The sequence below is a fragment of the Phalangium opilio genome, unplaced genomic scaffold (genome assembly GCF_054372755.1).
Source record: "Phalangium opilio isolate 3A_F unplaced genomic scaffold, DU_Popi_V2 ptg000329l_1, whole genome shotgun sequence".
NCBI lineage: Eukaryota > Metazoa > Arthropoda > Arachnida > Opiliones > Phalangiidae > Phalangium > Phalangium opilio.
The window spans coordinates 2,499,848-2,523,130 of record NW_028324226.1 but is presented as its reverse complement, the minus strand read 5'-3'; the positions used below and the strand labels follow the sequence as shown (position 1 = coordinate 2,523,130).

Below are 23,283 nucleotides of genomic sequence, written 5' to 3'. Positions count from 1 at the left end.
CTTTCCACGAAGATTGTTAATCGTTATGGCCTAGTGTGTACTGTACGTCACCCTTATTTGCCCATTGAAGAAAGTTGGTACCAAACATTGTGGTTGGTCGCCATTGTGTAAAATTAGCCCATGACGTTTGGCAATGACGCTAACGTGAAAGCTGAAATAGCACTATAAGTGAAACGAGATTTGCCCATGTTCCGCAATAGATATTCAAGAAATTTGGAGTTAATTTCGTTTTTAACAAACAGTTGCGAGGGGTTTTCCCTCTCAAGCTTGCGCCTCGCTTTAAAATTGTTATTTTCCTGTTCTAACCATGGAGCGAGAGAACGCGAAGTTTTTGCTGAGACAATCTGGTGGCTTGAAAAAATATAGACCATTTCGGCAATTACATACAGAGAAACCAACACACAGACCGAGGCCGCCCTTAGGGTATTCTCCTTCTCGCCAAGAAGTAGAAGCAGCTAGCCTCCCGCGTGTTGCGTACTTGGGCTTGTCTCCTTGGCACGAAGTAAAATACCTCAATGGCGGACTCGCCCCTGTGTGTTAGCATCTTATCAGAATTCACCCTAAATTCCATCCCCTCAATGTTAGATTCTCCACTTGAAAATTAGTAATTAGACTGATTTCGACTCCTTCTCTTTCTTCATGATATAATCTTATACATCAACGCGGCGCTTACAATGACATACTCTTTGAGTGTCTAAGTCAGTATCGACAAAAATCCAAGCAACATGCTTTTCTGTGGAAACAGTCAAAGAGGCCTTATCCTTACTTAAAAGGCCAAAAAACTAATGTCAAATTATTAATGCCAAAAATTATGCCATTGATTGATTCCGACTCCTTCTCTTCCTCCATGATATAATCTTATTCATCAAGGCTTACACTGACATACTCTTTGAGTGTCTTAGTCAGTAAAGCGACGAAAATCTAAGCAACACGATTTTCTATGGAAAATTTTCGTTGCATCAGGACGGCTTGAAGATAATCAAACGGGACCTGTCGTTACTTACAAGACCAACAAAACGAGAGTCAATGTCAAGTGTAGCACCCTCTCTATTTTTACAGTACGTTCCAGAACTTTCCCCTCGTTTTAATCTATAATGGGAAACCCTTCCATCGAGGGATGAGCCTATACACTACACGTGTTTTTTCAAAAACTGACTGATAATTTTACTGATAAATATGTAGAGAGATTTTTCTGAACTCTCGAAACTAAAACTCCTTTTGTAGATATAAACTTAAATATTATCCTAAACGCTATTTGAAAAAGAAAAGGGCATTCGCTTGTTTTCGCAATATATATTTACACCTTATCAAGATTTAATTATCCGATACATAGTTTAAGGGATGATTACAAAATGTAGGTCATGTAAATGTTAGATTTTTTTAAGTGCACTTTTTCAATTATTTTTGAACTGAAGCACTTTCTCTGTATGATTTTTCAAGGTTGCGAAATTTCAATCAAAAATCGTTCGATCGTTTTATGGTAATTGGTTTTTCCTGGTGATACATGATTACCTCCGGAAACTGCAACATATTTATCATAAAATTTTGGACAGTTCTTCACGTCGCTCTTGAAGAGGGCCGCAAATTTTATTTTATTTTTTAAATTTTATCAAAAAATATTTAAATTTCGGCAAGATATGGAACAAAAGAAAAAAACAAATAAGAAAGGTTTTGACGCGATAGCTTAGTGTATATTTCAATATTTGGTTTCTACAAAAGATTACTTAAATCCTGTAGTAGCAATTTATCGCGTTTGCTAGAAGTCTGCCACCATGGAGTATTATTACAGGAGACTTAAGATGGAATTCATAAACGTCGGACCCAAAGCAATTTAGAACAGGCAAAGGCAGGACGTTTGCGCACGACGCCCTGCCTTCGCCTGTACTAAATTGCATTGCGTCCGACGTTTATAAATTCCACCTTTAGACACGCAATATTTATCACTTTTAACGAAACTTAGATCCATTCCAAGAATCAAGAAAATGACTCCATTTAAAGGCCGACTTCCAGCGAAAAGAGTTCTAGCGAACTGAAAACCGAGCATCGAAACTAACAATGAAGCGACCGTGCCGATTTTCTAAGCCCCGCTGGGTCAAAAGTTGGAAGGGTTCTCGCTAACTGAAAGCCGCGCAATGTGGTTCTAGCGAGCTGAAGATGAACAATAGAAATCCTTTTAAATTTATTTCCTCTCGAATTTTTGCTATCCCATGAAGGAAATTCTCTATTGTGTATCTTCAGTTCGCTAGAACCACATTGCACGGCTTTCAGTTAGCTAGAACCCTTCCATCTTTTACCCTAGCAGTCGCTCCATTGTTAGTCTCGATGCTCGGTTTTCAGTTCGCTAGAACTCTTTTCGATGGAAGTCGGCCTTTAAAACAAACAAAAATATAAAATTGCGGTTTCACAATTATTTTTTTTTCTTTATTTTTCTCGTTAAGTTCAATAAGTATCGTACATTCAATCAATTCCAAGTTATCTATTATTTGACACACACTTTAACTCAAGATCGAGCAACTTTAATTGATGATTAACTTCAAGTCAACATTTTTGAAAGGAAAAAAAAATTAACTTTAATCCTATGACGCCAGTATCAAAGTTCTTGGAGGAGGGAGGATTTTAAGAGAAACGTTCGGAAAACGTCAAACACCGATGGGTAAACATTTAACGCTCATCCTTTCTGTCGCGTCGAGATGTCGGCAAGGACGTACAGTACCTGGGTAACGAGTTAGGGGTCAAGGCAGGTCGAAAACCAGATTTAAGCTACCCAACATACTCGGTATATCCAAGAAGTGATATCTAGTTTACTAGGGAGAAGGTACAAATTTGCCACATTTCTAGCTTTATCTCCAGTCCAAACGTAGGTCCGGAGTTAATCCCCGCCTCTAAATTACAACCAGTATCTCATTGGTTCTTGGAAACTCACGTCAACGCGACGCGAATGACGAAAATTACGTATTTTCCGACTGAGGAGAGGCGAAATAGCCCGGCCTCCTTTTACGTACCCCCTTGTATTTTGAAAGGGGGACTGGGACAATGGCGCGCGAATACTTAGTCATCTTATACCTTCTCCCCAATAAATTAGATATGGCTTCTTGGTAAAGCTAATAATTCCACATTTGTGGCTATTTCCTTGTTTTATGGGTCAATCAATGTTTGGAAGCCCATATCTCCGTATACTAAATGTTGTAGACCCCATCCATGTACTTTGACACTTTCCACTTAGTTTTTGACCCCAATAACACACCCTTTAATTTATGGCAGACTTATCAGAAATATTCTGTAGGGTTTTTTTCCACTCCGTGATATATTTATATGGATTATGGATTAGATCTAGTCGAATTCGTTCAATGTGTCTCTACGACGATAAATGGTGTTCAATAGGACGACTTAAACCTTCCCTCCCTAACTCCACTGTCCCAATACACGTCCCCCTATTCTTTTTATAACAATAACACATAATCAATAAATCGAAAACTTTATTTATAAAATCCCAGACTAGAAGTTGTAGGAAATAACTGGTCGATATTAGCTGTCAAAAATGTCGTATTGCAAGGCATCTTATAACTTCTCCCTAGTAAACTAGATATCACTTCTTGGTATATCTAATACCAGATTTATTGCGCGTATTTCCCGGAGAAAAAAGAGGTAATATGACGTCAGTAAGTTAAATGGAATGTTTGGTATTTTTCTATGGAAGTTTTATACCAAAAAAAAGATAAATTATTTTATAGAGGATCAGATATGAAGTTCTTCATTTTGAATCCAAAAAACCCCAGTCCTTACGTACACTTAAGTGTATTCCCACAGTCTGCAAGCTACTATACGTAATATTATTGAAGTGGTTTTTCCCACAAAAAAATACACAAAATTAGCCAAGCAGTATTCCAAAGACTCATAGAGTTCAAGTTATCTGAGATATTGTAGTACTGGAATAGAAGGTTTTCGCTCGCGTTGCACGTGTGTTTGGAACTCTTTCGGTTTCTCCTTTTGTTACACAGGCTATCTCTGATTAGGGTAATTGTAACATGATTCTTCCAAACATCCCTTTACATTTGAAGCGAAGGTTACTAAACCGAATCACATACGCGATAAATAATTCCCTTATCATTGCTGTGCATAGTTTACAGACTAGGAGGAATAATACCATTTACTCAGGGAGGCCAGGCTTCAAGTGTTACACAAGGAGGCCTCACTCACTGATGGAGTCTAAATCCAGGCCTCCTTTTGTAAGTGGTATGAGTCCTCCTAGTCTGTAAACAATGGATATCAGAGCTTAACAATTTGCCAAGGCGCGTGCTCTTGTGGATTAGAGTCCCACTCAAATCCTGGGTTGATTTCTGAGGATTTATTATCAAACAATTATAGAATTTGATGAGCAGGAAAGCAAACAAAAAGGTGCAATATGAGCCTGGGAAGAATCATGTTTCATAACTAAAGTGTTTATACGATACTGAGTGTCATCCTTCTTCTATTATCCCCTTCTGGATGGTATTACCTCTGTTGTAACGTCGTAACTAACCGGAAGTAGATCCGGAGAACGCCAGGGGTCTTTACCAACTATCCAATCTATCTTCTATTCCATTACTATTTACTATGAAGTACGGTCCTTGTTGGCGCGTATTGAGTTTCGAGTCAAGTACGGTTAATGATCAAATGGAAAAAAAAAGTTCTCAAATTTTTGATTCGACAAACTTGCGAAATTGCGGAACGGAAGTTTCAAGGCGAAGCGTAAACTTATTTAACTATATGTATCCTTGAAGGAGAGAGGGATGGAGCAGAAACCATCTTCACGATACCTATAACTTTTCAGTTTGTTACCCTTATCTACGGCAACGAAGTCCTCCCAGCATCCTCTGTAGGCGTTTCAGAAGGGTCGTACAGTACAGAAACGTCTAGGATTCCCCCTGTGTCTTAAAAGTGGAAGCTAGTTCTCATACAAATACAATAGCGCTACGCGGCAGCACTTAACAATTGCCTATACCAAAGGGTACGGGCGTGAATTCGCAAGGTACACTGGGAGACTTTCATTGCATGAAGTAGATCGCCTATTATCATTTCCTCTGCTCCATCTCATCTCTTTTCTCCTTGGTGTATCAAATATAGTGGATACACCATCAAATGATGGATGCCCTGAGTTGAATTCAAACATAATATATAGGAAAATCAAAAATTCACCAAAACATCTTACTTAAATGGACACAGTTATTTTTGGGGTGATCACGAGACGACGGGACCCCATTTTAATCACAAATGCCAATTTTTTGTTTCTTTTCTTTGATTATTCACGATTTTATCTGGATTTATCCACCCACTTTGGAACTACAATTCCTGGGTCATCATTAGAAATTAATATTTATTTCGAAATAGATCGTAAAGATAAATTAAGATTAAGAGGTTAGCTCCGTCCCTCATTTTTTGTTTCCTATCTGATATTGTTTTTATTTATCTTGTGAAAAAATGTCATGGCTTTCCTATAAAAAAAATGCTTATCTCGATCGCAATGACGCAATTTTAATTTTATAGTCCTTATAGCAACAAACAGGATACATTAAAATATAGAGATTCGATCTTTTCATATTTTGATTTATTGCTACAAATTTCGAAACTTAAATTGGTAGAATGTAACGATTTTATTGGAAAAACCTACACTTTACCATGGCGTAGAGCCATTTGAATTGAATAGACCTTTTTCAAAAGTAGGGGGTAAAATAGAGTCTGGTGTTTAACCACCTTGTTTTCTTGCAGTGATACGCCAGGCTAGAATTAGTTTTTCTTTTTTAATCAAAAGAGTGTGTATAATAATCTAATATAGCAATTGGAACCATGTTTCTATCTATAATATTAAAGAAGATACTAGGCAATTAAATTTCCGTAATGGAGACTACGCGTTAGGCTACTCCGTGAAGCACTAGGAAGTACCCTTATTGGTCGACTAGTACCACCTGACGGATTCGTCCAATAGGGTACTCCCCAGTGCTTCGCGGGATGGATAGCCTAACGCGTAGTGCCATCCATTACGGAAACTTAATTCCTTGTATCTTCTTTAATATTGTAGATAGAAACATGATTTCAATTTATATATTCATTATTTTATACGACCTTTCGATTAGAAAAGAAAAAGAATTTTAGGATGGTGTATCCCTTTAAGAAAACAAGGAGGTCAAACACCAGACTCTACTGTATATTTTGAAAAGTATCTATTAAGGGAAAGGATGTTCCTTAATGTCGGCATCAATATTGGAGTCTCGTCCGTAAAATACTTAAGATTCTTAGATCTTGATTTCACAATTCCATCGAAAATGGGGGAGGGGGGTTGGAAATTGGTCTCTCTCTGTGTCTGTTTTTCGATAATATTGCTCGGGGTTCAGGGACGACGTCTTCCAGACGCCGTTTCCATATGATCAACTTCAGGAATTTCTCGGCATTCCTCGATCGCAAAAACCCAACAGAAAAAAAAACGATGTACGTGAATTGACAGTCGCTTAATAAATAACAGAAATACTAGATTCCCTCGACAGATAAAGGATTCAAAAACTCGTGAAGGCAAAAGTGTGGCAGAATTAATTTAAAAGATCTCAAAACGGACACCACTGTCACGTGTTGATCATTTTTAACAGTCATCCATTCCGGTATTGGAATCTCTGCATGGAAAACCCCAACGTTGATTAGCAATACCAGACGTTTATAATGCTTCTCTTGGAGAGAAGTGTACACCACAAAGCCGGGGTAGTTGCAACATGATTCTTCCCAATATCATTTTACATTTGGATCAAGGTTACTAAACCTAATCACATACCACCGTAAATAGTTTCCTCATCATCACTCTATTAGCGCTGCTTAACTACTTGCCAAGGCGCATGCACTTGTGGTTTTTTGCCCCACGTCAAGACAATCAAGGTTTGTGGGTTGATTGCTGAGGATTTAGTAATGGAAAACAGTTCTAGAATTCACCCTAGCACGGTGCGATGCCCATCTGAACTTAGTTTGATGAGCAGGAGAGCAAACTAAAAGGTGCATGAGTCTGGGAAGAATAATGTTACATAACTAAAGTATTTAGAGCATACAGAGTGTCATCCTTCTTCTATAATCCCCTTTTGGAAATACTAACGAAGATACAGGGTGTTTGTTTCTGATGGGTCTGTCAAAAATTAAATAAGCATTGTCTCTCAGTTTCTTAATTAAATTTAAAGGGGTCATTCGTAAAACGCATTTCAATCATAACTTGAAAACGGTGCGCTGCTCGGACGTCAAAATGTCATAAAAATTACATTTTCGACTCGAAATCGGCACCCCAATAATTTCTGACAAACGTTTCAGAAACACCCTAATCTCGTGCATTGCTATACACTGATAGTGACCTAAATATAATATTAATGGCTATATAAAAACGATACTATCAACAAATGAAAGTATAAAATTCTGGGGGCGTTTTAGTTTTAGCGTGAGATAGAAAAGTTATAGGTGCAAAGCGCAGGTAAAGTTAATCATAAATTAACATATGGGTGTGTAAAAGTATATACATATATATAAAGCGGTTATACATTTATGTGTTTATTTATAAATATTGCGTATTCAAATGACTTAGATGGTGAACCTTCTTAAAACAAAGGTAATTTAAACAGTAGAGTGAAAGTATTTCCGGCGTCAGAAAGTTTTAGTTAGTACCTTTTCTGGGTACCATGCATTATTTCAAAATGGCCATAGATAAGGAAGGGTTTATATGTCAACTTCAATGCAAATTTTCAGCTTCGTAGGTCATATGGGGGTCACAGAGATCAGTCAGTAAGTTAAAAGGTGGTAGGACCTAGCCACAGTGGGTTCAATGGGCTATTTTGAGTCGAAAATGTAATTTCTAAGACATTTTGCCTCCATTTACAAGTTTTGAATAGAGTGTTTTAGGGATGACCTCTTAATTAAATTAGTATCATTGTCTTTGAGGTATCCTTAAAATATTCCAATCACAACTTGTTATAAAAGTTACACATTTTCGACTCAAAATTTATTTCCCAGAACCATTACACTGTACGTCGGTACTATAATTACCCTTTTTGGTAATAACAGAAGAGAGATGAGACTAGAAGTGAAGGGCTCTAGCATTGGTAATAGATCCTGGCATTAGTGAACAAATTTGAGGATTTTACGCCGCTTCAATCGCGCATACGCTAGAGAGAAAAAATTGGTCGAGTTCCAAAAAAATTTCTTACCCCCTTCCCCTCAACCTAAAGCGGCGAAACACGGACGCGGGTGCTTGAATCTAGTTCGGCCGTCTACCACTACGAGCGTCTCACGTTTTGGAGGGGAAATTCTGAAACCGCCACTAGAGGGCCAACCGTTGGTGTGTTATAAAGAATATTCACTTTCGCCGAGTGAAGAATTTGGTTAGCTCTGTACTTCTAGTCTCATCTCACTTCTGCTAGCGTTAAGTTTCATTTCAATGTTATTCTCGACTACTTATATCACTATATTTTAATTAAATCACTTACGAAGTTCGGAAAAACAAATCTACCTTAATCTAAAACCAGTTTACGTGGGTGTTATTGTTTCACCATAGAAGCTAATGGTTTCCACTCGCAATATAAATACCCTTGAATCCTCATCAAAAATTGATTAAAGGCTCCCGAACTAGGGAACTAGGAGTTTGAAGTGGTACTATTATAAACTTAATGAGAAAACCAGTCCTTAAATTGTTATTATACCTCGGCCACAAGAAAAGAAAATCATAATTATATCTCTTAATTAATCACTTCGCCTATGACGTCGTCAGTTGGTGCGAAACTTTCATTCAAGAGTCTCTCAAACCCACGTCACTACTTCCTACGCGCAAATTAAAAACACTTAAAGAGTTAAAAGTGTAACCCGACGCAATTGATAGAAAAGAAAAGAAGAGAAAAGAATTAATGAAAGAAGTTTTAATTTAACGGGCAATTAAGGGGAGAGAGGCGGGGATTAGCAAAATTTTGGATAACGAATTTTACTTCGTGAATGAATATCTATTCTCGCTGTGCGTTGAACCACCCGACCTCGCGTTGCTAGCAACATAAGAAGTTTATAAGATATGTTCCATAAGTACGACACCACCTATGCTTCGTAATAGTAGACTCTTACTGAGAACTAGTTCGAGAACGACAAGCGAGAATTGACTACACTCGGTTAAATTTGCAGTCCATCTTCCTATTTAGTCTGTATTAAGCCTTTGACAGCGCCTCACCAGGCGTCGCTTTACCTCGAATACTATGACCTACGTCACTTCATGACAAGCTCCAGTTTGTAACCAGTGACAAAGTTATGGAGCGTACCTTAGGAACTTATATAGCAACCAATTGAATCACAGTTAGAAAGGTGTTAAAATTATGACGAGTGACGGAAAGTATTCAAACCCGGCCCACGAAACCCGCACACGGGATATATGGGGGCGCACAATGATTCCTATTAGAGGTATGCATTCCTGGTAACGTTTATAGCTAAAATTTCGTAGGCGGCATTTGTCATCATATAGTCCTTCCCTTCCTCATTACCAATTATTAGCATAATCTTCCACTGAAGATCTTAGACTATAGGCAACCCTAGACAAAGGTACTGAGAGTATAATTTACAATATTAGCGCTCTCAAAAAGTATCCTTTAGTAAAACTAAATACTTAAGCCTTTCCGGCATCATTCTCCCAGAATGCACCACTGCAGGCTTGTTTCTAATCATCATCAAGCTTCTTACCCCCTTTTCTTAAATTTTCCTTCCACGGTTTTCCTAGGGCTTCCCAATCCCGTTTAACATCAATTTCTACCATCCCTCCCAACCTATATTACCCCTCAACTAGCCTCTTAATGTATCCACCATCATCATCCTTCTGTTTTTTGCAAAGCAGAGTCGAAGCCGACTAACTGGCAAAACTGTATTTTTTAAAGAGAGATATAAAAGCGTGACCGACTTCGAGAAGACGCAGTTTTTGAACTCTCGCAACGCTTCCCAAAAGTTCAAAGAAAAGAAAGCCAAGCAAAGCCCTGCAGACCTTAAAAAGATTATTTAAGACACTCGGCGCCTTATCGTCGAAACGAGTGAACGCGCTAAATTGTTATCCTTTACTCTAAAAGAAAGACTCGTCTTTAGCTCGATTTAATTCATTTCAAATTTGATTAACTATTAGTTAATTATGGGTTTTAAAGTGATTAGTTTGTTTGTCGCGGCTTGTTGTTTAGCGTCTGTTTCCAGAGCAAGCGCTATGCCCATCTGGGAAATGTTAACTTACGAAGAAAAGGTAAATTTATAATTTATACAGTGTTATTTTTATTGTAGTTAGTCTGTGAATGTTTTTTACGGAAGTAATTGTGGTATGGGTAGCAGTTTTCAATGATTAAACGTCGATTATTGCCCCTGTTTATGGATACAATAAAATTTTATAATTTATGCAGTGTGTTTTTTATTGCAGTTAGATGTTTCAAATAAGTGTGTTGTTGAAAAAGGTAGTGTTTTTCGAGTCTATCGACGTTCTAACTAACTATAGCTATAATATACGGAAGTAATTCTGTTACGACTTACGAGGTAGCATTTTTCAACGATTATACGTCGATTATTGCCCCCTGTTTATGGATACAATAGATAAACGAACGGTTCGTGATTTGTTATTATTTTGTTTTTGCGATAAAGCTGTTTTTGTTATCGTCATACGGGGATGTCTTCGACTTGCATACAAATAATCTATCCTAATCAATTGTGACATAAAATTGCAGCAGCATGCTTGCGTATCTCTTGTCATCGAAAAATAATTTCTTTACGTAAGAGTACAAAGTCGAAATGAAAAATCACTTGAAATTATGTTCAATCAGTTACGGAAGAATGAACACTCCCTTATTAACTGTCGATTTAGCATTTTTCAAGGGTAAAATCATTGTTAATTTAATTATCTTATTCGCTTTGATAGTCTTCTTGATTTAAACGCAGTCGTCATTCATTTTTATTGCTTTATTGTTTCCATGTTTCTAAAATTGTTCTTTGGTTATTTTAAAATTTAATGAATTAGCATTTTTTGAAGGTTATACTATTATTGGCGTTTAAAAACCGTAGAAGCTTTGTTTTTATACACAGGGTTTTTATTGAGCCTTGATAACCTGGATAAGTCAGGGATTTCTTTTGATATAGCAAACCATGCTTCGAGCAATTTTAAATATAGGTCAGTTGTAATTATGAAGTGGGCTTAAAATGGTTAGGGATATTGGCAAAATTTAGTTAGCGATATTGGAGAAATTTGGTTGGGGATATTGGCAAAATTACTTAGGGATATTGGCAAAATTACTTAGGGATATTGGCAAAATTACTTAGGGATATTGGCAAAATTACTTAGTGATAATGGCAAAATTACTTAGTGATAATGGCAAAATTACTTAGTGATAATGGCAAAATTTGGTTAGGGATATTGGCAAAATTACTTAGGGGTATTGGAAAAATTGCTTAGGGGTATTGGAAAAATTTCTTAGGGATATTGGGAAAATTACTTAGGGCTATTGTCAAACTTTGAAACTTTGGTCAGGAATTTTCAATATATAAATTTGGTCCGCACCCTGACACAACTCTAGGTTGCCTTCGTGATGTCACACGTAAAAAACGAGAACGTATGACTGACTGTCCATCTTTTAGCATGGGCTCAGGCGTTTTGTCAATATGACGATGATATCAGGGAATTGAGATTAGTGTGGGAAACAAAATTTTAAATCATGGTGCAATACTACCTCCAAATTTTATCTTTGAACGCTCTCCAGGTTCTTGGTAGTACAAAAAAAGCTTTAAAACTGTTCAGCCACGTTTGAATCCGCTATCTCGTATCAAAAATAAACAGAATACGTTAATCTTAATTCTATTCTTGACCAAACATCTTGGCGATCAGTACTTCAATTAAGTCTCCAAATCATTAGAAAACCTCTTCAACAAAATCTTTCTAATTCTTTCGTTCAAATAAGGCGAGTGCCCGACCCTTGAAAGAAATGGGTTCAATTAGTCAATTAAAACGCAAACATGAGGTACTTAAAAATACGAAAAAAATATATAGCCTTATTTATTAAATTAAGGGAATATATGAAAATTTAATTACAGTTTTGACCCTTTTTAGGTGCGTTGAGTTAAATCATTAAATTTATTTTTATTTTGGTATTTGGTAAAGAAAACGCTAATATTTTAAATTAAGTTATTTTCAAAACTAAACAGACAGTTGTGGTTCAAGGTCAATAACTTTAAAGTATGGTTCGTTCAAGCGATGGATGAAACCTATATATAGTATACAGGGTGTTACAAAAAGGGTAATTATATGATCGAAGTACATTGGGATGGTTCTATGGGGAATATATTTTGAGTCATAACTTCTATGACATTTTACCCAAAGGGCCATGCACCGTTTGCAAGCTATGATTGGGGAGTGTTTTAGGTAAGACCCCCTTAGTGAAATTAGCATTGTCTTTGAATTCCTTAGTGAAATTCGGTGAAATTTAAGGGGGTCATCCGTAAAACACTCCAATTTTCATAATTTGTAAACGGTTACCCTTTATAGAGCAAAATATCATAGAAGTTACACTTGGAATTTATTTCCCATAGAAACAACTGCAGACTGCATCATCTTTTTTGAACACCCTGTATATCTTTAGAAATTCAATCTCTCCCTCGGGAAAGCTTCATATTTCTTTTAAATTTGCATAAAATTACGCAAGGGCATCTTATTTAGTTAAAAATTCCAACGCGACAGTCACCTTAGAAGGTGAACCGGGTAATTATAATATTCTTGAAAATTTCAAGTTTCGTAAGTTACCTAAAAAAACACGCATTTTTTTCTACTGAACTTGAAACCAAAAGAAGTAAAAAAGAAAAAAAAGGTTATGTAAAACACTTTTGAGTATGTTTTTTCGTTACTACTACTACGTCTTTTCGAGACTTCATCGAGTTAAATGGGTTAATTTGGGTCAATGCAACATCATCGGTTGACCGACAAAAATATCTTATTAGACCCTGGAATAATCCACAGGTATCTTCCTTCCGATGGAGACAAGGCAATAGGTATTATTTTAATACGAAGTTTAATGCGTAGGCTTCTAGTAACTGCCATTTCATTTCTGTATGCGTAAAGGTTGATTTTTATTCCCCCGTTCAAATTAGAATTAAGCAACACTTGAAGAAACATACGACACATGTAACTAAATGGATAAATTATGGGTGTTATAACCTCCATCGGTTTTTAGAACTTATTTTCTGATCGTCCTTTTGCCCTAAATAGATCCCTTTTTTTCTGACGCTGGTTTTTGTAATATGTCGTAAAATATTACGAAGTGTGGAACTCATATAGCACCTGAGAACTTGTATAAACCGTATTTTCATTAGCTGATTATTTTTGCACTGGGTTGTTGTAAGGTTGACAATGTGACAGTTTTCTAAGCTAACTGCATTAGTGGAGAATTAAGGCTGGTTTTCACTGACCCAAACGCGGGAAAAAAGTAACCACGTGTCGTGCCTTTTTTTCGGGTTTGCGGTTTCTATTTTTTCCGCAATTTTTGTTTCGGAAAGGAAAGCGGTAGCCATGCTGTGAATTTGTTGAGAAAGTTTGGCTTCATCATTATTTATATGATGAAACATAGCGTTATTATAAAGGCAAAGTTACAGAAAATCGATGGGTTAATTGCTCTTAGCTTAATTTTCAAGGTGAAAGGTAAGACTTGGTCTCCACAGATAGTTGCCCAAGTTTCAGTTTTATGAGGAAATTTTGCCTTTATGGGGTGAGATCGAAAACCTAAGGTCAGGGAATGTACTAGAGTTTATTTGATCGTCTCAGGTCTTATGTTGGTTCTTGGTCCGTATATACTTTATTGACTGAACGGAAGAAGGTACTCAGTTTTTATTTTTATCTCATATTGATTGGTGTGTCATGTATTTGCACTTCGTGTCGCAATAGCCGTTGTGACATTATTTTGATTAAATTGGTTTGAATTTTAAATATTGATAAAGGATGAGTCGAGGGATGAGTAGTACTGTACATCCCGTGACTGACTTTTGGTGAATTTTGGTGTAGTTTTGGTTAAATGTTACAAAATCATCAGAGGTTAAAAAAGGGTATATTAAAGCCTATATAATTTAAAGGGATACTTTGGGCTAAAATTTAAATGAATGTTATCAATTGGAACCATGTTTCTATCTACAATATTAAAGAAGATACAAGCAATAAAGTTTCCGTAATGGATGGCACTATATACGCCTTTGATTTTCCCGCTATTGGACGAATCCGTCAGGTGGTTCTAGGCGTCCAATAAGAATACTCCCCAAAGATTCGTGGGAAAACCTAACGCGTAGTGTCCATTACACAACGGAAACTTCGTTTAGGTCAGAGTATCCCTTTAAATTTATTTTTTCTTCATAATTTTAAAGTTTCTAAGATTATATCTCTGCGGTTTTAAAATATATTCTATGGAAATTTTGAATCGGTGAAAAATAACTTCATTCATAAAAAACTTTCTTTCTAAAAAGATATAATTACTTCCTGTAGTAATTAAAAAGTTTCTAGAATATCCTTGATTAAAAAATCAGGTCTTTAAATTAAAAAAAAATAATAAGTGATTAATTTTAACTGGAGCCGATTTTTCATTACAAGTATAGACTGCTTTTTTGGCGAAATAATTGGTCCAATTTATAATAACGTTTTTTAATTAGCTAATTAGCTAAGTACCAAAATAGTTCATTGTACTAAAAATCTATTATTTTGTTCTCTTTTTTTAGATGGGTAGAGTTTTGTACTCTCTAATGCATTTAGTCGGAGATTACTGCAGGAGTTCCGAAATTCCAGGTAATAATTACGTAATTTGAAGTTTTTATAGATAGTTTTCACTAAATTGGCTACAAAAAATGAAGGCCTCCCCCCTCTGTCAGTGCAGTGTTGAACTGCTAGCCTTTATCATCGCCATCTTTGACTCACCAACGGCCTGGCAACACTGAAAGGAGAGGGAAGGGCAAAAAAACAACTTTCAGTGGAAACTATTTATACATATTTCACATATCTAAGATAGGCGTTTCTAGTAAAACTAAAGATAAAGAGACATGGATGATTATAGGTTACGGGATGGTTTCGAAGCCATTAATCATTAGAACCTTCTAAAAAGGGTTTTAAAAATAATTATTTTAAAAGAAAGGTGTTATAATTGGAACTGAAAATAGTTCGAATTTGTAAAGTATGACACAGCACACAGTCCATAATTGTTAAAAATATTTCGCCTCGTATTTATATACGCTCTTGTTATCAAATATTAAATTAATATAATAATATGTACAAGGAAATTATTACGCCGCTATGATACATATAGAATTGGGAGGAGTTTATATCCTTTTTATTGACGTCAGCATGTCCCCAAACATCGCGAAGTTTCATCAGCACTTTAAGATAGGGCAACTAAGTCCTCCCAGCATCCTCTGCGTTTAGGTAGGGTCGTACGGTACGGAAACGTCGAGGATGCCGCCTGTGTCTTACAAATACAATGGCGCTATGCGGCAAAACTTAACAATCGCCTACCGAAGGGTAGGGGGCGTGCGCAAGGTACACTTTCATTGCCGCAGGTCGCCCATCATCATTTTACCGCTCTATCTTACCTCTTTTCTCTCTGGTTGCTGTCCCTCCATGGCTGTTCAAAAATCCCGGCATTCATTTCGAGATTCCACGTCATTAAGCGCAGCCACCTCTCGATGGAAATATTTAGTAAGGCATAAACAGGTATCACCTAAGCCTAAAGCTTATCCCCAACCTAAACCGGGGTAGTATTGGCAAATTTTACTACCATGCATGGTAAGGACCCACTCGTCTTATCCCTACTCCATTACAAACTTCCCTCCTCTAAGTTGTCACCTATCTCAATAATTTCCTGGAAATATTTATAACGTCTCAAATTTGTTGTATAAATTATGAGCTTGCTTCCACTGAAAAATATCAACGTATTAATTTGGAAACGTTTCCGGGGTTAACACAGGTTGTAGAAAACGTATGAATTTAGAAAATAAGAATGAAAAGTCGGAACCTTAGTTTTGTATCTTTTAGAGAGAGAGAGGGAATATGACAGGCATCCTCTAACGATAACGATTCTCTCTGGTACAGAATCCTTGAATTAAAATATTTCAACGAGAAAAGATATTATTCGAAACATGGTCGTACCAGGGATAGATTTAATTTTAGAAGTAGGAATGGAGCACGGTTAGTATTTACTTCAGTCCGACTCATAGCCCAGTATAGAGCCCTTCCCTCCAACACGTAACAAAAAGTTAAAATTATCCTATTGGCTCACCTAAACTACGTTTTGATGACGTTGCTGACTGGGGACGGCGAAAAATACTTAATGCTTTTATCCCTCTGTCGCTATGACCCGCCTCTTCTTTCATACCCCTCCGTCCCGGGGAAGGTGGTCCGGGACTTTGAGGCGCGCCCAGATTACTCTGTTCTCCATTCCTACTTCTAAAATTAAATCTATCCCTGGTCGTACATTATAACTTCCATAGGAAAATATCGTCAATATATTATCAGTATCTGGGCTCGGGATGTAATAATTAATGACCCCGTGACCTCAACAACAACTAGTTGAATCGTGAGGGAAGAGAAAATGAGAGAGAGATATAATGAGAGTCGGAGAGGATGGAAAACGGAATAATGTAAGCGGATAAGAATGGAGAGGAGGAATCTGTTTTTACGAAAGGAATTCTTTCTCCACGGGCACAAGATGAGCTAAAAATGAATATACACTATAGCTAGCTAGACTGCTAGAGAGAGAAACAAAATCAATTCAGGTCAAAAACTAGCATGAACACTAATATTAAACAACGCCAAATAACACTCGAGGAAAAAATAAATTAGATTTTTTTTCAAATAAAAAAAAAATTGGAAAAAGATTTATATATTACACCACGCGTTTTGAAGACAAATACAGGGTGTTTTAAAAAGGATTGTACACCGAAGTACATTGGGATGGTTCTATGGGAAATAAATGGAGCTATAGAGTAATTTCTTTCTCATTTATGGCTACGTCATAACCCTGTATCTCTTACCTTGGTGACATCCCCCTTCCGGGGCAAATAGCATTCTCTCTTACAAAGTTGCCCCCAACATTGGGGATACACAGTGCACTCCCCCTCTCTACCGAAATTACTCTATCTCAGTTGTGACGTCAGTGCCTAGGTGAAACGTCACGGGCATAGCTTTGACAGTGGGCGGCCATTTTTAGTACCGCTTTGGTTCTATAGAGAGCTTTCAAATGGTAAGATGGGATAGTTAGTACGTTACCGCTGTTCTGGTAGCCATATTGGGTGGTCTCAGCTTTATTCCTGCTTTAAACCCACCAATATGGAAGCGTAAATTATGTCACGAGACTCAGCTCCTCCTCCAACTGTAAGCTGTAACTGTGATGGGTGACGTCACACTAAGGCTTTAGAGATGCCTCTATTTTAAGTCGAAAATGTAACTTCTATCACATTTACAATTTATGATTGGACTGTTTTACGGATGCCCCCTTAAAATTTGAGTAAGAATTTGAAAGACAATGATTTCTATTTTAATTAAGGGGTCGTCTGCTGTAAAATACTCTAATGATAACTTGGGGGCGAAATGTTAAAGAAATTACATTTAGAACCCACTGTACTTCGCTCATACCACCCTTTTTTAAAAACACCCTGTATATTACACACTTTTTAGGATAATATTATATCTAGAAGTAACATCTTCTTAATCGAGTTTTGGAGATAAAAAAGAAGAAATAATAATTTAATGTAGTGTGTAGAATAATAAATTCGAGGGCTGGAAGAGATACAAAATTATACAATAGAATTGCTCCGATTTCAAACTTAGAATTGTATATATTTACAATCTTGGTATAACGTAAATTTTATATAGAGAACTGTGCTTCTAATATAATTCTTTATTTACAATAAATAATTTACGCCGAGTTCTTCATGAAAACCACAAATATTTTCCCGACACTTTTAATTTTTTTCAAAAAATTTAAATTATATTGAAAAATGAAAATGAGGTCTTTTTTAATAAATAAATCAGGTTATTTAATTAGGTATTTAAAGATATCGTTATATTTTTTGAGTGGCTTGTAAAGGACAATTATTCTCGTTGAAAAACCTGTCTGCGGGTAAATTTGTTGACCGCTAAAGGACTATAAACCTAAATACTTGTCTCGCCCTTGATAATAATATTTTGCGTTTTATTGTCATTAATTATTTCTTCTTAATTAATCTTTTATACTTTTTTTATTCAATGCTTAGATTGTAGGAAAGTGTTGATGCTCTACGGTGTTTCTAGTCTGATGAACCAAAGCGATAAAAATTTGGAACAGTTGGATCCCTACCAAAAAGAAAGTTTACAAACAAGTAAGAATAACTTTATTATTTACCATATTTATTTATTTATTTATTTATTTATTGATGATTAACTCTGTTTATTCTTATTTTGCATAATAGTTTGGCAAGCGGCTTACAAATCCAGCTTTAAATTTCCATCTTCTTCCGTTAAAGCGGGAAGTCGGACGTTATCTTGTAAGTACCCTTAAATTATCCCTAGACTTTGAGTGACTTGGAGGAACATGCAAATATTCAATATTGACTTATTTAAATCAAGAAGTGATATCTAGTATAATAGGGAGAAGGTATAAATTCGCCACATTTCCAGCTTTATCTCCAGTCCAAACGTAGGTCCGGAGTTAATCCCCGCCTCTAAATTACAACCAGCATATCATTGGTTCTTGAAAACTCACGTCAGCGCGACGCGAATGACGAAAATTACGTATTTTCCGACTGAGGAGAGGCGAAATAGCCCGGCCTCCTTTTACGTCCCCCCCTTGTATTTTGAAAGGGGGACTGGGACTATGGCGGGCGAATACTTAGGCATCTTATACCTTCTTCCTAATAAACTAGATATCACTTCTTGTTTAAATCAAAGATTCCACCAATAGAGCCTTATCGTCTGCTTGGTATAGTTTTAATACGGAACATCCGGTGGTATTTGGATCCAAATACCTTAGATTGGGCTTCAAAGTTACCAGTCCACTAAGGTCACTTTTGTTTGAAGCCATGTCTAAAGTCTTTGTTGTCCACATACTGGATGTTTCGTCTATCTATTTTACTCCAGACTTTTGTTAAACAGTTAGGCCTACTGTGACGTCACCATACTTCAAAATTTGTAATCTAAAATATCCCTTATTAGGCTATTTATAAGCTTAAATCATTTCCAGGAATCATTGCTTTTCACTATCTCTTTAAAATGAGTAAATTATCCATGATTTTACGTTCCCATGACTTCCTGAAATTAAAAACATTACGAAATTAGTTTATCATATTAGATGCGCTAATTAGATTCCACGGAACTCTCTATATCTATCTTTAGTTCAGTTCTCACCCGCAGGTTTTTACCGAGAAAAAGTTATGGGGCATAATTTTATCTATAAATAAAAAAGTCTACCGACGGTATAGATACTATACTATAGCTCGGAATTTGCTTAATAAGGACAATTGTTAATTAGGCCTACATCAATCTAAAATGTATGTACAATGACAGTACTATAGACTACTACGACGGGAAATCCACACTTATGGGAAGTATTGTTAGGTTATGATAACGATAAACAGCCAAGGGACCCACCTGTAAATAAGCCACAGGCTTAGTGTGGAAAATACCTTCGTAGACAAAGCTTAGATTATTATTATAAACAGCCAAACATTGTCACCTAAAAAGGCTAAAATACTTGATGTTTTTCATGTCAAGTTGATTCAAATTTTAACTTATTTTTTCTTAACCAATATAGCAATTTTGTTCGGTCTCGAGGAGTTTGATGAAGATGTTGAAAGACCCCCGACAAAGTTTTTGGCTCCAATGAAACCATCTAGGACGAAATGAAAACTTGTAAAAAAACCTCTGATTTTCATCATATAGTCTTAAGACGAAATGTTTTTAAGAACTTAAAAAAAGCAAACAAAAGCTTTAAGAATAAGCTTCAAAAGTTGTAAATTTACGGATAAAAGCTCTTAAAAACGCGCTGGTTCGCGTCTCTTTTAATAAATGTACGCGTGGATTTATTATGATTTTTCAAAAAAACTGTAGCAGGCATCTTGCAATAATTCAAATTTCGCGCGCGTACAACTTTGGTTTGGACAGACAAATAGATTGACTGTTGTAAGACGTAAATAGTGCTAGCTAGGCAACGTAGGGCCTAGTACGCAGGGCCGGAAATAAGAAAAATTTCTTATAGGACACGTGTCCAGTGATACGCCCTTTGACTGGAAAATTTATAGGACATTGTCCACTGGATTGTGCAAAAATAGTGTCGCATCTCCATAGTCAAGCTATCAAAACTTGGGAAAATTTATTGGTCAAACTGTCCAGTGACCCCTTAGTTTTTGAAAAAATTATTGGACAATTTAAAATTTTATTGGACAATGTCCAGTGTCCTGTGCTTATTTCCGGCCCTGCTAGTACGTACACCTTTGTAAAGTCACGGAGGAAATATACATAAGGAGATGGAATCAGTATAAAGGGATTTACATTCCGCTACATTCAGCGACAATGCGCAATTTTCAAAGGGGCATACTTCACGCCACGGCTGATCTTCAGTTACTTAGGACATACTTAGGAGATGAGAAAAAGAACGACTTCTGCGCAAAACACGTGCACGGTGAACTTATGAAGCTCCCGCAGTGTACTCTCTCTCTCTCTCCTTTTGTTTTTTTCCTCCTTGATACGAAGGCGACTGTCACGTGGTCTTCTTCCCATCCCTTCCCCCTTGGCTAATCACGAATTTATTCACATATCCCAATGAATAAATCCATTCTGCTATTATAAATATTAAATAATTTAAATTAAAAAACAAGAAATACGATCAATTAAATGTTTCAAAAATATTTGTTTTTATTCATGGAGTAAATATTATAATGACAAATGACCTTTTTAGTTTTTATCACAATCACAAAAACATATTTTTATATTTTCGTTTTTTTCCCTAGTATTCCTAAATTAAATAAAATAAAAAATGAACACAGTTTTGAACATTTAAATTTCAAATGTACTGAAGAGTGGAGAGGTGGTACCGTCTATTTTGCTTCCGCTGATCGGGGAAATCATATTAAACAAAAATCTATAAGTAATGATTTTATTTACATACAACTTTTTTTAAAAAAAGGGAGATACATTTGTGAATTAATTTTATGAACTAAAATGTAACATTATTGTTTCTTCTTCGTTATAGTACCAAAGGCCGATATTACAGTCGGTTTTGTTCCTGTTGCGGAAGTAATTGGTACAACACTAGGAGTAATTAAAGTAGCTGGTTTAACTGGGACTGGAAGTGCCGTTCCCTGATTGGCTCCCATGTCCCATTTGCTACGTCTCTTCATGGCTAATTCTGAGGTAATTATAAAATATTATAATTGTTTTTAATTAAAGGGAGGGTGAAGTAGAAAATCAAGTGATTTTTTATCGATTCTTCTACTAATTATAAGACCAGTCTGCATAGTGAAACATTCAGGAAAATACCAGTTCCGAATGATTTTAAAATTCAAATTAGGTTCAGATTTTAAGGATAATTTGAAATAAGGACTGCCGACCAATCGCGTAACGCCCTGCCTTATTATTAACAAAATTCTCGTGGCACGCTCCATGTCTCGCGCCACGATTATCACGTTGCGCGGAAATTTTATCAAATCTCGTGATAAATTTCATTCAACACGGAGCATGCGTGCCACGAGAATTTTGTTAAATGGAAGGCAGGGCGTTACGTGATTGGTCGGAGGTCCTTCTTTAAAATTATCCTTAAAATCTGAACCTAATTTGAATTTTAAAATCATTCGGAGCTGGTATTCCCTGAATGTTTCACTATACAGGCTGGTCTTAAAATTAGTAAAAGAATCGATAAAAAATCACTTGATTTTCTACTTCACCCTCCCTTTAATTAAATTAAATATAATTACCTATTGCAGCAATTGCCGCGTCAGTTTGAGGTTTTTTAGCGGTGCCGGAAATAAATTCAACTTTGGTTTTCTCCTTTCTCTCTTTTTCTTTTTTGTCCATTTCTTCTTTTTGTCTTTTTCCTAATTCATCGTAAAATGATTCGGGTCCCCAACAATGAGGATCATAGATTTCAGGAGGGTAATTAGTTCCCATTTCATCAATACCACAATAAGCAATTAATTTTTCATAAATGCTACAAAAATATAATCATTTAATTTTAAAATAGGATTTTTTAATTAATATAGTGAATTAAATTAAAAACCTCGGGTTTCTAAAATCTTTTCTTCTTTGAATGGAATCATTCATATTTTTGCCTTCTTTCACTTTCTTCTCGTAATGTTTTGCAAATTTATCTTGTAAAGCTGAGGAACAACGTCCGCTAAATTCAGGAGGTAATTCGATCTCCTCTGGTTTCATTAATAGCAAAGTACGATGGAACGTTACTGGAATAGAGTTCAGATTATACAAAATATATCAAAAGGTACACGTAACTAATTGAAATAATTAGTAAAATATAATACATACTTGGAGATACTGGCCTCTTACTATCAGTTTCATTTCTTTTACCTTCAGATGACTAGATCAAGATTGCGTAATTAATTTAATTTAATTTAATTTAACGCGTTATTTCAGTAATAAAAGGAATAATATTCTTACTGGTGTGTCATCCATGGGTTCACTTTCGAAAGTAGAGTTGGCATTGTACTTATCTCTATCCGCATCCTCAATCTCTTCATTGGTTGAGTATGAAACGAGTAGCGTTGGCCGCTTCTCCAGAGATGATACAGAATAGGCTGTTAGGAGTATATTTTATTATTAAGTTTACGAAAGTTGATGGGATTTCTTACCTGAGGTTTGTGGGGTACTATCACTATTGGATTTTTCATCAGAAATATCTGGTGCAGTAAATGTTCGAGAATCATCCTCCTCATCAGAATATTCTCCAGCACTGCCTTCAGAGTCCGTGTAAGTTTCGGTTAAACTAGCCAGAGCCGCGGTTTTGTGCACATCTCGGCTCATTTTTATAGAGACTTGGGTTAATACTTGCTACGAGAAAACAATAAAATTTTAAATACATTTGATTAATTATAAGTTTTTAATAATTTATAACAGTTTTACAACCTTTAAAATTCTAACGTTAAGCCTTGCTTGCAAAATTATTTTTGTCAGGGATGCCAGATTGAAAACCTTGAACGCGCCAAAATCAAATTGGAAACAAGCCCAAAAAACCGCCAATCGGTATTTCGAAAAGAAGCCCAAAAACTGCCTACGATCTAGGCTATCCA

General features: G+C 36.1%; 2 protein-coding genes across 3 annotated transcripts in view; one reads left to right on the top strand and one right to left on the bottom strand.

Annotated features, from left to right (window-relative positions):
* Reg-5 (Rhythmically expressed gene 5) overlaps positions 1-20,933 on the top strand; it is a 60,634-nt gene extending 39,701 nt beyond the window's left edge. The window contains exons 1-5 of one of the 2 annotated variants that reach the window (XM_089859158.1): positions 9,761-10,252; positions 14,740-14,806; positions 18,265-18,369; positions 18,460-18,534; positions 19,800-20,933. In XM_089859158.1, the coding sequence (XP_089715284.1) occupies positions 10,148-10,252; positions 14,740-14,806; positions 18,265-18,369; positions 18,460-18,534; positions 19,800-19,891 (444 nt within the window). In that variant the 5' untranslated portion in view covers positions 9,761-10,147 and the 3' untranslated portion in view covers positions 19,892-20,933. Of the gene's footprint in view, positions 1-9,760; positions 10,253-14,739; positions 14,807-18,264; positions 18,370-18,459; positions 18,535-19,799 lie in introns of those variants that run through there. The other variant, XM_089859159.1, reaches the window with a different exon arrangement.
* LOC149610250 (SAP30-binding protein) lies at positions 20,875-23,241 on the bottom strand. Its single transcript, XM_089859154.1, has 7 exons — positions 23,120-23,241; positions 22,846-23,044; positions 22,655-22,791; positions 22,523-22,574; positions 22,260-22,440; positions 21,958-22,190; positions 20,875-21,392 (listed from the first exon to the last, which is right to left on the bottom strand). The coding sequence occupies exons 2-7, from the start codon at positions 23,015-23,017 to the stop codon at positions 21,214-21,216; spliced, it is 954 nt and encodes a 317-aa protein (XP_089715280.1). The 5' UTR covers positions 23,018-23,044; positions 23,120-23,241; the 3' UTR covers positions 20,875-21,213.
* Positions 23,242-23,283: the final 42 nt, after the last annotated feature.